The sequence below is a fragment of the Melozone crissalis genome, unplaced genomic scaffold (genome assembly GCF_028551555.1).
Source record: "Melozone crissalis strain CALT ecotype California unplaced genomic scaffold, PUWL_Pcris_2 ptg000013l_1, whole genome shotgun sequence".
NCBI lineage: Eukaryota > Metazoa > Chordata > Aves > Passeriformes > Passerellidae > Melozone > Melozone crissalis.
The window spans coordinates 11,652,426-11,669,971 of record NW_026535791.1 but is presented as its reverse complement, the minus strand read 5'-3'; the positions used below and the strand labels follow the sequence as shown (position 1 = coordinate 11,669,971).

At 43.8% G+C, this 17,546-nt stretch overlaps 1 protein-coding gene across 2 annotated transcripts in view; it reads left to right on the top strand.

Annotated features, from left to right (window-relative positions):
- Positions 1-6,884: 6,884 nt before the first annotated feature.
- LOC128934163 (phosphatidylinositol 3,4,5-trisphosphate 3-phosphatase TPTE2-like) overlaps positions 6,885-17,546 on the top strand; it is a 35,353-nt gene continuing 24,691 nt past the window's right edge. For both annotated transcript variants that reach the window (XM_054271593.1, XM_054271592.1), the window contains exons 1-9: positions 6,885-6,921; positions 7,372-7,451; positions 9,479-9,556; positions 11,627-11,674; positions 12,384-12,542; positions 12,953-13,072; positions 15,818-15,917; positions 16,714-16,777; positions 17,302-17,366. In XM_054271593.1, the coding sequence (XP_054127568.1) occupies positions 7,402-7,451; positions 9,479-9,556; positions 11,627-11,674; positions 12,384-12,542; positions 12,953-13,072; positions 15,818-15,917; positions 16,714-16,777; positions 17,302-17,366 (684 nt within the window). In that variant the 5' untranslated portion in view covers positions 6,885-6,921; positions 7,372-7,401. The remainder of the gene's footprint in view (positions 6,922-7,371; positions 7,452-9,478; positions 9,557-11,626; positions 11,675-12,383; positions 12,543-12,952; positions 13,073-15,817; positions 15,918-16,713; positions 16,778-17,301; positions 17,367-17,546) is intronic.

Genomic DNA, 17,546 nt, shown 5'->3' with positions numbered 1-17,546 from the left:
CTGGAAGACAGTAGTGGCATGTCAAAACTCTCCCAAGACCGGTTTCTTGTTGGTTGCTTGTTCTTAAAGGGGAAAGGCAAGAAATGAGGCAGACTGCTCCAGGCTTCAAAGGAGGTAGAGAGACCTGAGGATTTCACAGCAAGAGTCTGACTGCCTACCTGTGCTCTAGGAAAATACAGGGTAGTCTGGACGCAGCTCAAAGACAAACAGATTATTTGCAATGAATCCAGGTGCACTATGCATTTGCATTATTTTTATACTTTCCTATCACATGCCACCCTCCATGAACACCCTGCTCTCTGGGATAGACTGCAGACCAGGCTCCTGTGCAGGCACTGCAGGTGTGGAGGTACCTACCAGGGCCCTGCACGCCCTTGATGTTTGAGCTAGTGTACATCTCTGCAGGAATCTAGGCTGCCAGCTTTTTTAAAACAAAGTTAATAAATGAGATCTGAAACAAATATTTATTGTATTTTAATCTAACAATAAAGGGTTTCATCAAAAGTAAGCTGAAATGAAAAGACCAGGATGACATCAGCCACCATAGTTTCAACCTGTGAAATAACCGAAACCGGCATTTGCGCATGAAAAGTCTGTGCTTGGTAAGCCAGGAGTAACCACAGAAATCTGTGTACAAAGCAGCAGCAGTAGTGGCAAGCCATGAAACATGCTAGATCTGAATATTTTGATAACGTTCAAAGAGCAAATACATAATTCAGTTTAACTAATGAGTCTGCATGCAGCCTATGAGTATCTAATGGGTTGACACAACAAATGTAATTATTTTGTAAGTTCCTGAGGGCAAGCACAGGTCCCAGCAATCCCATGTCAGGAATAGCTGTACCAAAGGGAATTAATCACAAGACTAGAGAGAGTATGTGGATTCCATGATCTTCTACCTGCTTCAGGTCAGAGAACTTCCCTGACCTAATTCACTCCCATTTGAACTGGAAGGTCCCTTTGATTTTGCTGCAAAATATTTAGTGCAGAAGAACCAGCCACAAACCCTAGCATGTTATCCCACTTTTTAATTAATTGCATTGTGCTTTTTTTTTTTTTTTTTTTGCCCTGAGTTTGAATCTTCCAAGTCTCATCCTGCAGCCTTTTAATTTCATGATGCCTTACTCTGAGAAGGGGAAGAGCCCTCTGCTGCCAAAAGCCATTTTCCCCCCTAAAGGTTAGGTCCAATCACAGAGGCTGTGTGCTTGCTCCTGGCTGGGAGTCCAAACCCCCATTATCTGCTTTGGCTGAGGGTGTGTGTGCAGGACACCCAGCAGGGTCATGGAGTGAGGAGCTGCTCTGGAGCTTTTCCTAGGCAGGGCTGAGGAACATGGCACAAGCACAGCACACTTGTGAGCAGGGCATTTGGCTGGCATGGAGAGGAAAAGCAGGAACAAGTTCTGCTCCTGGAGAGATTGCATTCAGGGCAGTTTAATGTAGAACAAGCAGACAGAGGTGAGAAGAGCTGTGGGTGGTGTATGACAGGGTGTGGTGGAGGTGGTCTCACTGGGCATGTTGAGGGGGCTCCAGGAACTGCAGCACTCTGCCTAGATTTGGGAGCTTGATCCACCTAGGCAGGGACAAGCAGCAGAGATATGTGGCCAGGACAGGAGCAGAACTGCAGGTTCTGGAGGGATCTCTGCAGCACAACAGAGAAGTGCCACATCAATTTAACTGTCTCAAAGGTTAGGCAATTGCTGAACAAATACCTTTGTAGTCATAAATGTTGATGGTGTGAGTCTGTGTATACTTCTTCTGGGGCACCTTGTCCTTTTTCCAGATCCAGCCCTGTCTGACTGTGATTAAGTCACTCGCATTAAGAGCCATACAAAGAGCTCAGGCAACCTTTCCAAAATCTTTCCTGTTTGTGGATTCAAGGATATCATTCCTTTTGTCACAGAGCTACATGCCACAATCATCTGTCACTGGCTAATCCCTGCTGCTTCTCCAGGACTTTTCAGGGTTACCTGACTTCCTCTGTCACTGATGCTCCAAGTGTGACCTGCACGGTGTTACCTGGTGCAGTCAGCATGACTGTGACTCACAACACCTGAGAAGTCAGTCCAGAAATGCCTGCCAGCTTTTCAACATGTGCACACACAGGCCATGCAGGTGGCAGGTGCCTTTCTGGGAGTTAGAGGGACTCTAAGGGACTAGAATGTTTTAAACACGTGTTGCATGGTCCTTCAGGTACCAAGGGTACCAAACATTATCCTGAGGTCTTGTGTTCTGAGATTGACAGTGGATGTAAGTCACACTTTACTCAGTGCCAGGCAGCCGTTCTTATTCTATCTGACCACAGTTACAACCTCTGTGTCAGCTGCAAACTTCATCACTCAGGATCTTATCCAGGCCATGGTTTAAAACAAAACAACACAACATTAAACAGTGCAAGACAACACCCAATCCCTGCAGAATCTCTCAGGAAAATAATTGCTTAAGGATGGTTTATCTTTTAGTTATTTTAATACTAGTGTGCTGCACTTACATCTATGTGAAATGGGTTGATTGAACCTTTTTAATCAAAGTTATTTTCTAGCCAGTCAGTTGCTTACAGAAGCAACAAAATATTTTTATTTTAGCAGTAAAACTTGCAATCTTCTTTTAGAAATACAGTGAGCACAATTATTTTCCCTAATCGCCATGTTGATTTACAATTATTATTAATATAATTATTTTTGCTTCTACTATTAAACTTCTTTAATATTTTATTAGTCTAAACCCTCTTTCTATTCTGCTCCCCCTTCTCAGGGAGCAGAGCCAAGATGAAAAGCTATCACCATCAGGTCATCTGGTCTACCTGTTTTTAATACTGGCAGAGAATTCATTTTTTACCCACTTATCTTCATATTTCTGCAATCTCAAGGCTTAATAAAAATGTAATATTTTTCTTGCCTGTCTTAAAAGAATCAGATACAGAAGAGCAATACCTACCAATTTAAAAATCTGTCAAGTTAAGAGATTCTGTTTACCACCTTCTCTGTTATTTTTGGAATGCAAAGTATGTCATCACCCCTCTGAGAAATGCGTACTTAATCCTGCTCTTTAGCCAGTATGTAACTGGATTATTTACTAAATATTTAAATCTTTTTTCATTTTTGACAATTCAGCTATTTTACACTGATGGACAATTGTCAGAGGAGCAGAACTGGATTCTCAAGGGTTGTTAAATATCAGTATCATGACTTAACCAGCAAAATAAAATGAAAAATATTTACAAGTCTTGAATGCAAAAACATAACACTTTCAGTGCTTCCTTTTTATTTTGTCTTTATGAATCTTGGATCTTGTTCCTATGCTTTACCAGCTGAGAGATAGAAATTTAATTTTATTAGTAAAAAGGTAGTGTTTTTATTTTAGTCATCTGAGTCCAGAAATAAGGGTCTTAAGAAAATAGACCAACCACCAGGAAACTCAGGAAACTCATGAAACTCACTGGCAATGCAGCATCTATCCATGTGATGAAAACTGGGAAGAGCTGTTCTTCCTTTTGAAGTGCACCTTTAGCTGGCCAGCCCTGGAATTCAGCCCAGGTACCAAACTGGAAGCCTCCCACCTCCAGCCCCTCCTTTGGCTGTTTTTTGCGGGTTGTTTGGTGAGAAGTCCACTTCAATACCTAAACTGCCTTCACACCTTGGTGCTTCCAGAGCCCAGGAGAGGGGAAACTGGACTTTTGTATTTCAACACTGCTTTCTGATGTGGGCCTGCCCTCACCACTTCCACCGTGAAGGTGCTCCACAGATGTAAATCCCTGCTGAGAGTAACTCACAGCATCCCCACCTGCTCCACAGGTAAGGAAAGGACTGTCCTCAGTAACCTGCACTGCAAGTGCATGAGAGAAACATGGTCCCCCATCGTGGTATAACCAGAGATGTTTATTAAAAGTGCACATAACTTCTATAATATTTTCACCACTGAGTTAGAATAGCATGAGCCTGGATAGCCAAAAGTATAATTATTATTAAGCTTGCTAACCAGTAATATTCATGATCAATTCCCTAATAGCAACATCAGATTTTTCTCTCAAAGATAAATGCTTATAGAAGTCCTTTCTACAAACTACCGTGCACCTGCTACTTGTTACACTTTTACAAACTTTGTAACATCTTTCCTGCCTTGACTGAATAGTCTTCTCTAACTAAATGCTCTTTGTTCTCTCAATTACAAGTTCCCTTTGTTTTATTTCCCTACACTGCACATGTAATTTTTTTTATAACTAAGAAAAAATTAATTGAATGTTTCTTCTCATCATCAGACTTAGTTTCCATCCTTGTTTAGCTGCTTCTCAAATACATAATTATCTGACTATACCAAAGATACTTCGCAACAACCTCATGAAGTTTAATAATGGCAAGCTGAATCTGAACCAGCAGTGCCCTGGCAGCCAGGAGGGCCAACCCTGTCCTGGGTGCATCAAGCACAGCATCACCAGCTGGGCAAGGGAGGGGATTGTCCCTCTCTGCTCTGAGCTGGGGCTGCCTCACCTTGAGTGCTGGGAGCGGTTCTGGGTGACACAATATAAACAAGACATTAAGCTGTTAGGGAGTGTCCGAAGAAGGGCAATGAGGATGGTGAAGGGCCTTGAGGGGAAGCCACATGAGGAGTGGGTGAAGTCACTTGGTGTGCTCAGCCTGGAGGAGACTGAGGGGAGACCACAATGCTGTCTACATGTTCCTCATGAGGGGAAGGGGAGGGGTGGGCACTGATCTCTTCACTCTCATGCCCAGTGACCAGATCTGAGGGAATGATCTGAAGGTGTCTGAGAAGCGCTAGGCTGGATATTGGAAAATGGTTTTTGACCCAGAGGGTGATTGGGCACTGGACAGGCTCCCAGGGAAGTGGTACTAAGCCTGACAGAACTCTAGAAATGTGTGGGCAACACTGTCAGGATACTTGAAGTGTCAGGAGTGGGACAGCAGTTGGACTTTGATGATCCTTGTGGATCCTTCCAACTCCAGATATTCTGTGATTCTGTTTCTGTTACTTGCTACCACTGTACTAGACATTATATATTTATACATATGCATATTTGAAGGGAAAAATTTCTCTTCAGTCTAGTGCTCAGAAATGTTCCCTATTCTCAGCACTCACCTTAAGGGTTTTATTTCTCTTGGGCAGGGAGCATCCGGGCAGGCTCCGGCCATCAGTTAAGCCCCAAGCCCCAGCAGCCCAGGGAGCAGCGCTAAAAGCTCGCTTTGGGCTCCCTCTGGTGTCGATCGCCCTGCAGAAAGCCTCCCCAGCGCAAAGCAGCCCCGGCCTCAGCAGCGGCAGCAGCACTGCTGCACCGCGGGATGCCCAGGGACTGCTCCTCGCTTGCTGGTTGGTAACGAGGTGGCGTGAAGCCTCTGCAGAGCACAGGGTATCACATCGCATTCTGGAGGCTCCGATCCTGCGAAAACCTAAATGCTCGATGCCGTGTGAAAATCCAAGTGCTCACTGGGATGCTCTGCCCTGGATGATGGCAAGAGCTGCCCCAGGCTGTGGGGACTGGCTGGCCTGCAGCCCTGCCCGACCTCGAGTGCAGCCCCTCAAAGCTATCGTACTATGGGAAAGGCACTGAGAGGCATCAAACCACAGCAGCAGAAAAGTTTACAAAAACTGCGAGGCTGGGACTTGGAAGCAGATGGTGGGGCTGGCTGGGGTCTGGTGGGCTGGGGGCAGTGTGACCCCACACAGAGCTACAGAATCAATTAGAAAATACTTGGAAAGTCTTGGAAAAGACCTTAGCAATCATCGAGCCAAACCTATGTCTGAACACGCCCATGTCACTTAGACAATGGCACTAAGGTGCCATGTCCAGTCTTGAACTCCTCCAGAGATGGTGAATCCACCAACTCCCTGGGCAGTCTGTTCCAATGTCTCCTTCTGTGAAGACTTTCTTCCTAATGTCCAACCTAAACTTCCCAGCTTCAGAGTGTATCTTCTTGTCCTGTCCCTATTTACTTGGGAGAAGAGGCTGACCCCCACCCGGCTCCACCCTCCTTTCAGGCAGTCTTGAGAGCGATGTCTCCTGAGTTCCTCCTGTTCAGGCTAAATAACCCCAGGCACACCTTGTAGCACTTGTGCTCCAGATCCATCACCACCTCTGTTGCCTTCTCCGGACACACTCCAGCACCTCAGCGTCCTCCCTGAATTTAGGGGCCCAGAATTGGACACACAACACTGGGGAGGTGTGGCCTCACTAGTGCTGAACTCACTGCCCTGGTCCTGCTGGCCACGCTACTGCTGGTACAGGCCGGGATGCATTGGCCTTCTTGGCCACCTGGGCACACTCTGGCTCACGTCCAGCCGCTACCATCCAGCACCCCCAGGTCCTTTTCTGCCCGGCAGCTTTCCAGCCCCTCTGCCCCCGGCCTGCAGCGCTGCCTGGGCTGGTTGTGACCCAAGGGCAGCACCTGGAATTTGGCCGTGTTGCACCTCACCCTGTTGGGTCTCAGCCCATCGCTCCAGCCTGCCCAGATGCCTCGGCAGGCCCTTCCCACCCTGCAGCAGACGGGCACCCCGACCCAGTCCGGTATGGCGCACGAACGCCCCTCCGGGGGCACGGGGAGCCCCGCTGCCCGCCCGCGGCCTGTGCGGGCAGTGCGGGCCGTGCGGGGCGGCGCGGGCCGCCGGGGCCGTTATCATGGCAGCGGACGGGTCCGCCGAGCCCAGCCCGGACCGGGCCGGCCCGGCCCAGGGGCAGCTGGACAACGCCGCCGAGCCCTTTGTCCGCACCGCGGGGGCCGTGAGGCGTGTTCGAACTCCGCGCTACAGCTCGGTGGGTGACACCAGCTGGCGGCGCGGCGCGGAGGTGGGCGGGAGGGAGGGAGGGCCCGCCGGCATACAGCCCTCAGGAAGTTTAACCCAACTTTCCGCTGAGTCCGCGGGGCGCCGGGGGCGGTGTCCAGGCTCGGCTTGGAGGCCGGCGGCCGCGCCGAGGTGAGGTAGGGGGAGGGCTCGGGGGGCTCTGAGCCAGCGGGGTGCAGCGGGAGCGAGTGCGGGCCTCCCGTGCGGGCAGCTGGGGTGCGGCGGGAGGCGGCGCCCGGAGCGGCTCCCTGCGGCTCAGCCCGCGCCCGCAGCTCCCCCGGAGGTGCCGGCTGGGGCTCCTCTGCGCTTCAGAGCTTGAAGCAGGGCGAAATGCCTCATCGTGAGGTACAGATGCTGTTATCGCTGTGGTATGTTTGGTGTAGTCAAAAGCCCTTCATCAGAGGGCTGAATGCCTTGACTCTCACCAGTGTTACAGCTGAAAGATTGCGCTTTGTCAACCATAGGGGGAAATAGTGGAAATGAAGCAGTAGGATGGCTGTTGGGACTGTGAGGCTACTATAGGATGCTGCTATTCACAGTTTCTTGTACTGTCTCACTTCAACTCGGTGTGCTTCTCTTCAGGTCAGCAAAACAACAACAACAGCAAGCAAAATGACAGCTGTGAGGTATGAACAAGGGATCCAGCCAAGAGAATCAACTGGGTGAGTGAAATTACTGTGCCAGCAAGGGGGCTTGGGATTGAATATGTGCTGTGTCTTTAGGTCCTTAGTGCTTAAAATACAACAAAGGGAATAATGATGGAGTGTCTGAATGTTATATAGCATAGTCTTTTTATCTCCCCTCTGCCACCAGTGCTGTTGTCTGAGAGGAGAGGTATCTTTGGGAGAAACACACTGTTTTGATTCACTTCTTGTAAGTAGTTAGTAAGTGATTAATGAGTACAAGGTCTCCATCCCTGATCTAATAAGTCCATGGTATTAATGTGTGTTCTCTTTCAGCATCCAGACTGTCAAGAGACTTACAAGAGTGTCAAGGTCTCTTGTAGAGCAAGGCTCTTTCTGTGCTCGCTTTAAAAGCCTCAAATCTGAGGTTGTGCTTGTGCTCTGTATGGAGTGTATGTGTGAAGGAAACAATTTCTTCTAATATGTCCTCCTTTTACTCTCTTCCACCCCCATAGTCAAAGCCTAATTGTAATAGCTTATGGCTGAACACTTGTTCTGTCTTGGGCAACAAGTAGATGTAGAATGATCAGCAAAACAAGCTCCCTCTAAGGAAAGCATTATCTAGAACTGAATTTTTGTGTGGGAGCACTATGGAAACAGTGTACTTGGGCTTCTGTTTTATCTTTGTGTTAAGGATTGTCTTCCTAACTGAAAACACTTTTGTTTCTCATTCTTTTTGTGGCATATTTTAATCACAGTAGAGGATAAGAAGGTAGCATTCGGTGCACATCATGTGTCTGCAAGTATAAGCAAGTGACCTGAAGCAAAATTGCTGCAGCAGTAGCAGGCTTTAATAAGTGAAGCAATTCTGCTGTTCAGTAAGTGTAAACACCCAAGTGAATATTCTGTAAGAATAGCTGGGAAGCAAACCTGAATGCCTATCCATCACTAAAGCTTTGCTTCAGCTCTAGGAACAAAATGAGGCAGGTTTCATGGGAAACACTGGAGCTAGGAAATGAGGCTTGAATGCTAAAATTGCTACATCAGAATAATTCTCCTCTGAGCCTGATAGAGAGTGCAAGTGGTGGAGCATGAGTACTGGCTTCTGAAACTAGGAGCTAGGAATGATGCTAGGAGAAGCATTATTAAACTTCTTGCTTGAAAGGTGGTGAGCCCAGACTGCAGCAGCAGTGCTGGTGCATGGGTCTGTTGTGGAGGATGAAGGATATTTGAATCCTCAAAATTATTACACTAATGCTTCAAACATGCTAGGCTGCCTCAGAACAGAATGGAAACATCAATTTTGAATGTGTGTGTGTAGCTGTTCCTGCCCATGAAGCTGTGAAACCAGAGGCAGGGCCTCAGCAAACACTGTGGCTGTGCTATTATGCATCACAGTATTTCTGTGGAGAAGACTGAAATAAGGCTCCTGGATTTTGATGCTATACTTTTTCTCTGAAATTGTCATGTGGCCTTCAAAAAAGCAAAAACTTGATCTGAAGAGACCCTTTTAAGGAAGTTATGGCAAGCAGCCACTCCCCAAAAAAACTGCTATTCTAGCACTAGCTCAGCTGCTGCTCTGGTCTTCCAGTTTCCTGTCTGGTATCCTGCTCTGTGCAAAAACATCTCTATGGTATGGCTTTTCCTGGTGAAAACATTAATTCTCTGTACAAGAAGGTCACTGTAACATTATTAATGTCACTTGGACTCTCTGAAGCCATTTTGCATATGCATCTTTCTGGCATTTCTAGAGCCTGAACTGTTGAGTCCTTAGCAGACTCATGGATGCCCTGCTTCAAAGCCCTTTATCCTACTGCTGAACTCATCTGTCTCTTTTGAGGGGGAAAAGGGAAAACTTTTGAGAAAAGGGCTGCTAATAGGAAATAGATCAGCACTAATCAAGGGGTTCAGCTTTGCCAATATGGGGGAAGTCTGTGCTGGGCCTGTGCTCTGGCTCAGGCTGCTGTTCACTTGACAGTTAATTCTTTTTTTTGGAACAACAAATCTTAGCAATGTACAGAGTTGACACCTCTATCAGTGTGTGACTTGTATTATTTCTTTGCCAGCTCTGCAACAACTGAAGAGGCCACAGTAAAGATTGATAACGGTCGTGATGAGAGTAATGAACCAGACAGCTGCTCCAAGTAAGCTAATGATAGATCAATTTCTTTGCTTACCCCCAGAAGTGGAATCTGATGAGCCAAAATAAGAAGGCAGGTGGCTTGTTAAAGTACAGATAAGCCCAGTAAAATGCTTAATATTGACATTTCTTCTAGTACATAGTGAAGACAAATAAATTGTGGAAGCCTCTTTATCCCTCTAGAGATAAAAGTCCAACCCAAGAACACAAGTCCATCATATTATGGAGAATGGGTAGTCCACATCACATTGATTAAATTTTCCCAAAGGAATGACTTTGTGGGAGCACAGAAGAACAAGTGCTGGTGAGACAATGAGGTGAATGAGAACCTGAGCATAAGAATAAGCATTGTGGCACACATCAAGACTAAGTTGTCTGAACCTGCAAGTAGTTATCTCTGTTCTTGAAACAGTTGTTTCCTGACAGTGTTTACCTCACATTACTCTTACAGCAAACTTAGTCGAGTCAGTGGCAAGTCCTGCAGCTCAGTAACAGTAAGCCTAAGCCTGTTATTTCAGTTATTCTAGGTGACAACATGTTTTTCTAGATTTCAGAATTTACAAATGTATTTTACTGAAGCTCTAAGCTAATTATGTAATCAAATGTGCCATGTTTCCTTCAACTGATTTAAGATGTTGGCAGGCCAAATTGGAGTGGTGTGTGTATATATTTTGGTCTGTAGTGTACCTAGTTAGAGGTACTTGTCCACAGACTGTGGGAGTTGAAGTCTTGGTGTCCCCACTACAGTTGTAGGTTTGACTGGACAGACATAGACCAGCAAACCATTAGTGTCTTATTGCAATGTTTCCTTAGATATTCATTCATTCATTTTCCTGGCATTCATAAATAGCAGGAAAACCCTTCTATATGTTAAGCTGCCTTCAGGACAAGACATGTCATTACATACTTGACTTCTGTAGGAATAGTGAGTACTATAACCCACGTGTCTACCTCCAGCTTAAGAATGCAAATGTTTGCTGGTTAGACCTTGTACCTTAGTTTAGAGTAAGAACCTAATAATGAAAAATGTGGGTTAATTCAGTAACCTCAGCAAGATGCTGCCTCAGCACTTCAAAGGTACCTAGCCTCCTTGTCTTAAACTGAGTTATTGAAGTGCACCAAATCTATCAGTACTTTTTGTCAGTATGTTAGAACTAATGGAAGTCCTGCTGTTAGTGATATGCTTGTAAAAAGGTGTTTTCTTCTAAGTGTCTAAGAAAAGACTTGATGCTTACAGTAGCTATCTTGGGATTGCTTAACAGACAGGCAGTCTGTTTTTTCACTCTCAGCACTTGAGTTTTGCAGGTTCTACACCAAGAACTTCTACCTTAGTTCTTGGTGTAATCTAAAGAGGCTTTGAGCCAGAAAGAGTTACATAAAAGCTTTGTTCTAAACCAAAGGGCTTAAAGCATACCAAAGAGGCAACAAAATCTACTGTAATTGGGAACAAGAGCTGTGACCTTGCCAGGACTGAAGATAATTCTCACAACTGGAAGAACTTGGCTTCAGAAACACTTTTTCTTAGAAGATTATTTGGATTTTCAATCTGAAAGCCAAACTGATGTTTCTTTTTTAAAGTAGAAGTGGGATTTCTATTCCTCTTTTCCAAAGGCATGGGAGCCGTTAACAAGTGCAGCTCTTTTCAGGCCTGCGAAAAAAAATGGTCTGATACAATAAGCTAATATATGGAACGAAATATATTGAGAGATGTTTGTCTTCCAGTCTTCCTTTTGACCAATATAAACCCACTTCTTGTAACTTACTAAGCCAGAGTTCAAGTGTCACTGGAATTGTGACATGGAATAATGTTATGGATAAGTACATACTGCTGTATTTCTAGGGTCTGGAAGCTGATGAATACGTTTTCTAACAAGTGATCAAAGCACTGTTTTCAAGTACTCTCTTAACCTATATACTTCATGAATGCAACTGAGTAATCTCATTTTAGAGAAGCTACTACTGTGCAGAATACTAAAACTAAAGGAATGTGAACAAAAGAATGTAACAGTGCACTTGTGGCTGATGTCTATAGCAAAATGTCACTTGTCTTGATGTCAGTTCTCTTCTCTTGCAGTGCAACTAGAAGAAAAATTGCCCCGTTTGTGATGTCATTCGGATTCAGGTAAAAGCTTGAGCTTGTAATGATGTGGGAAAGGTAAAAATAGTCCTCATTTCTGGTGTAAGAACTTAAGAACCCATAAACATCAGTAACTCCAGCTTGCTTTGTCTGAAAGTACTGAATCCTTTGTCACTCCCAGGAAAGGTAACTTGAGAAAAGTACTGGAATTGAAAAATAAGACTTAAACAGATACGGCTACATTCTCCAAGAAGAGCTGAAAGTCAGAACTGTAAATGTCATTGTCTTGGATAAAACCTTTTTAATGGCTTATTCTTGCTGGCACCTTTGAGCAAACAGTTGGTCAGTTGTGTGTAGTCTAGGTGCTGGGACAAGGCAAGCCATTAAAGACAGGTATTTTTAAGGGACTATATTAAGTCGTGAGAGGAAGGGAAGCTGAGTAAGGTGAAAGCAGAAATGATACTTGTATGCCTTAAATCTTTCAGGTTTGCACTGCTTGCTTCTAGGTTGATGTGAAATCATAAACTAATAACTACAGTTGTGTCTGAGATAAATGTATGGTTCCACAGAGATGATGGCCTCTGTGCATATCACTTAAAAATGCAGCTGGAAACCTTCAGCTTCTAATTAAGCAGGCTTCAATCTATGTAAGAGATTACACTCTTGCTGGAACAGCTTAGAAATCAGGGTTTGTGCTGTTCAGATAAGTGTTCATTCCTACCTCTCAAACTTCCTTGTATTTTTCTCTTTGCAGAGTATTTGGAGTTGTACTTATCATTGTGGACATTATAGTTGTGATCCTGGATCTGGCTATCAGTGAGAGGAAGAAGGGTACAGAGATTCCTGAAGGTGTTTCCCTGGCAATAGCACTCTTCTTTCTCATCGATGTTTTCCTGAGGGTGTTTGTTGAAGGGTAAGACATAGGCAAAAGTCAAGTCCATGTGGCAAATCCTCAAGCTAGGAAGGAAGCAAAACTTCAAGCTTGAACTATGAACGTGGTGTCCTGTAAGCTGATTGTCTGGCCATAGATAATAGCCACATCTTTTCTTGGCTGTGTATGTTGGTGGCTACCCTTCTATAGAACAACCTTTAAGTATTTTCAGTATAAGTGAGCACCTGGGAGCTACACAGCTTTGCCATAACTTGTGTGTAAATCAGGGCTAAGATTGCTTCCTTAGTGAGACTTCAGTGCTTAGTGTTAAGAAAAACTGCAGGAGAGCTTGTCTCGAGCAGTAGCTCTGTATAGATTGTTCTCTTCTTGGAGATATATTTCAGTCTTTGCTACCTGTAATGGCATCTGTCTAAAACTATCCTTGGTTTCAGCTTCAGGAACTATTTCCAGTCCAAACTGAATATTTTGGATGCATGTATAGTGGTGGGCACCCTGTTAATTAATTTGACATACTGCTTCTTAGATGTTGATGCAGCAAAGGAGATACCAAGGTAAGAGTGGTATGGCAGCTGGTAAGTGTGAGCTCTTATCTTGATAATCTTCTAAGAATTTTCTTGGGCACCTTTAAGCCAGATTTGTGCATTTGAGATCACAGATGGGACTGTGGGATGGGATAGTTTGTCATGGTGCAGACCAATGAAGGATAGACAGGCAGCTTTCATCAGTGGTTGTGTTGTAGGCTGTCCCTGCCTCAAAGGCAGAGGGGATCTGAACATACTAGTTGAGGTAACTAGAAGTGGGGCCATCAAATGCTCTGACTCAGCACTTTTTGGGAAAGGTGTGCTGTAGCCTTAAGAGAGGAGGGTCTGAAGAAGGCAGAAAGAGTTGCATTATTGTAGCAAATGGAAGGGACAGCAAAGGGAGGATCTCTGTCTAAAGGATCTTGAGAGAAAGAGTTGCCAAACTGTCTTGTTTCCTTTGCTTTGCTTTCCCAAAAGCCTCATGGTAATATAATGCTGGATTTTTCAGCCATGCTCTGAGGAGAGGAGCCATGCTGTTTATATGCATAAGCTACTTCAAGTCCTATTTCCTTCTGATTTCTGTATCTTGATCAGATGATAACCTGTGAGATGAATCTATTCCTGATGGAGACAGAACTACAACTTTAAGATGAGTTTATCTGCGCTAGATTTGACTTACAGAAACTTTCTTGCATTAGCCAGGGAAAAGTTGAGCTCTTTAAAAAAAAGTCATCCCCTGCCCCAAATTCAGCTGACTAATGGGCATAAGTAGGGAACATTTCTTCTGGAACATTATTCCAAAAGGAAAGAAAAAATTTATTGAAGAAAAAAAGTTATTGAAGAATCTAGAGTTGGACAAATACTTGTAAGTAATAGTTTTCTATTAAAGTGCTTGCTAAACCTGGATATCAAGAAGTAAAACTGTCAAAGGAGTGGCTTTTGCAGCCTAGTTTCCTCTTAGGTTGTCTTAAACAGTCATTGGAGGTTTTAATTATTACTTTCCATTTCTATGGCCACATTTTTCTAAAACAGCTTTCATCTTATAGCAGCACCCAGATAAAGGAGGGGAAAAGAGCAGTGTGACTGGGTTATTTGCACTCTTATCTGTACTAGGCTATGCTAGTAGTAGGCCTGATCCTACACTGGCTGTAGATCTGTGTGTGCAAGTGCTTTGTATTCTGACTTGCTGAAGTTGATGGGAATCTGGAATAGGTTTTTGGCTCACATGAAGAGGACTTCACACTGCTGCTCTCAGAAGACACTCAGCTGGGGCCTACCATCTTACCCATTCAATTTTTGAGGCCCTCTGTAAGGCTTCCCTTGTTAAAGGCTCTAAAATGGTGTTCTGACCAAAATATTGCTACCTGACTGTAGATGATACCTCAGGTTTGACCAAATCCCAAATCTTTGGATGGTGTTCATCCCACCTAACACAGCAGTAGTGTCAACAAAATCCAATTAATTCTCTGCAGCCTTACTGGGTTTTATCACTTTTCTTTCCTGAGTCCTTCATCAAGAAGCAAACAGTAATCCTAAAGCATCTGATATATCTCAGAAGAATTAGAATTTGAGCAGCTTTTTTGTGGATAAGAGCTTATATACAAGTGAAATTTCAGTGACAGACCATAATGTGCCCTGATGGAGTAATATAGCTTCTCTTTCTAATCTGGTCTAGCTGGGTGTGTGTAGGGGTGAGTTAACTGTTTTCTTGAAGTCTGACCTATAAAAGGACTTTGAGGAATGAGAGCTGGATATCAGTCTGGGAGCTAATGCTTAACAGGCTGACTTCCTTAAGGGCCTTTTATCTTGAAGAGTTGCTTCTCAGAGTTGTGGGGAGAGGGGTTATGGAGGTTTCACCCCAGTTTTGGTTCATCTCATTTGCTGCTAGCTCCAAGGAAATTCTGTTTTGAAAACTGGAGGGTGATAGTGAATTTGGCAGAAGCTCAGGGAAAAACCGAAACTTTCCTCCAGGTATTCAGGACGACCTTACCTTGCTGACTTTAAGCTCCGTATCAGTGGGGGGCAGACTGTGAGCAAAACTGGAATTTTGTCTCCCTTATTCACCAGCATTTTTACACAAATGTATCAAAACCTAGAATGTGTGTGTGCTGCCTAAAATGTATGCTCACTTACCTCCTTAAGGAATGAATTGAATGTTAGTTTGCCCTGAACAAACCCCCTAGGAGTGTGGGAAAGCAGCTGCTCCTGTTCAGTTGTTTTGATAGAACCGCTCACCTAAGCTTCTTTCCTGCTTCAAAGTTCAACAATAGTTCAAAGTTCCTCAAACCAAACCAAGTGTTCAGCTTGCTGAATGATTAAACACAGGATATGAACTGATTGGTTCTCAGGTTTCTTAATCAAGTCATGATGTACTTAGCCTGTCTAGCCTATTTTTAGTTATTTTTCTGGTGGCTACATATGCTTTAGTGGGGCTGCAGACACTTAAATATATAGTTAAGAATAAGCTTCAAGGAACAAAAACTTGGTGATAATAACATGGATAATGTTAATGGAATTTGTTGCTTTCTAGCCAGAGGTGCCTGTGGAAGTAGGGGATTTCCTAGTTCTGCTAGCTGTTGAGAACATGTACTTGCAAAAAAAACGTTAACAATAAACCCATTATATTGTATTTGTTCCAAAATCAGCCTGAGATGTCCTAGTTCAACATATGAAACAAAGTTTTAAACTTTCCCTGAAACAGCTTTTAAACAGCTTTAATCTTTGCCTGTAAGTTTATTTGTGTCCATTTTCTTCTGTGCTGAATCTGTCCTCTAGAATGGTTATTTTCCTCCGAATCCTGAGAATTGTCATCTTGATAAGAATATTTCGTCTGGCTTCGCAAAAGGAGCAACTTGAAAAGGTGACCAGGAGAATGGTAAGTTGGCCTCTTAGCAGCATATCTAGGCTACTTAATAGTAGTTTCCAGCTCTTTGTTCAGGCAGCATCAGTGGTAAGTAGCAAGACTGACCATGGCCTATTGGTCTGCTATTGCTGGTGTTGCCCCAGCAGCACATCTGTTCCATGTCCCTGACAGGGCTCTGGAGCTTTGCCCCCAGCCTCAGTAAAGCCTTGTCATTCTTGGCTTTGTTCAAGTAAGCAGCAACTTGACCTGGCATGTCAAAGTGATTGCAACACCCCGTGTGTCTAAACTGACAGTTTCTAGCTTGTGTGGCACATAGACTGTTTTCCCTCACATGGGGGAAGGTAAGAGTTTTCTGATGCTTTGAGTACAAACAAAGCAATCTAGCTGAAGCCCTATCCACTGTCAATGCCTCTTATTTTCATCAGGGGCATTGAAGTTGTGCTTTAAGCTTCAGGTATGTCATATTGTTTATGAAGAAGCAATCCTAAACTTTATTCTTTTTCCCCCAGTTTTCAAACAGTCAAATAACAATGACAGATTCATGCTGCAGTATTCACAGAATCTGCAGTGTTCTTTTTACTAGAATAAATTTGGTATTTAAGGGTAAAAATTCTATACAGAGCTTCTACCTAGAAGTTAATACAAGAATTTGCTCTTGGATAATGCTGTAGTGAAGTGAGGCTCTGCTACTCAAGCTTAACTGGAGAGTCTACATGGTTGAATTTTCCTAGTAACAGTCAAAAATTGGTGATCATTGGTATTCTTGTGGAAGATTAACTCTTTTTCTTTTTTTCTCTTTTTTTGTCAGGTCTCTGAAAACAAAAGACGTTATATGAAAGATGGCTTTGATCTGGATCTCACTTATATTACTGGTTTGTGGAAACAAATGTCACTTTGCAGCATGTTATGTCCTGTAAAGACTTGTTTTACAGTTAATAAGAGCTTGTCATGAATTACAGACAATGTTTTAGACTCATGAAATTTAAGTATGAAGTCAAACCAGGCCTCTCCTTTCCTGTGGGATTTTGAAATATGGATTCCTGACTGACACTATTCTCCAGAATTAGCCTTCTGGGAGAGTTGTACATGCTGTATGTAATGATAGAAATTTATCCTAGTTTCCTAGGCCTAGGTAACCAGTGTTGGGAAACTACTTACAGTATTTTTGCTTCTGATTCTTTGGAGACTGACACTTGATGGTGGCTGATGCTTTGGGAAGCATTATTTGTCTTGCTCTAGCTATGCTAAATGTAGAGGAAAGTCTACCAGAAATGGGTAGATTGTTCTTATAATTAAGGTAAGAATGAGACATTTCATAAGGATGTTTCTCAGTCATGTAGTTCTTATGTGCAGGGGGGCTTCCTGCTGTTACTTGTGATTGCTGTCTTCTCAACAGATCGAATTATTGCAATGTCATTTCCATCTTCTGGGAAGCAGTCTTTCTACAGGAATCCCATAAAGGTAAAAATCTTACCTACCAAATTCACTGTTTCTGAAACCTGTTTCTTTTATAGGTTCCCACTAATTTACATGTGGCCTAGATTATGTCAGTCCTAGTTTTGCTGCCTTTGCTGGTTGGAATGACTGGTGATCTGCACTGTGCTGCACTGCTTATGTTTTAGTGTCTCAGCTAAACCTAGT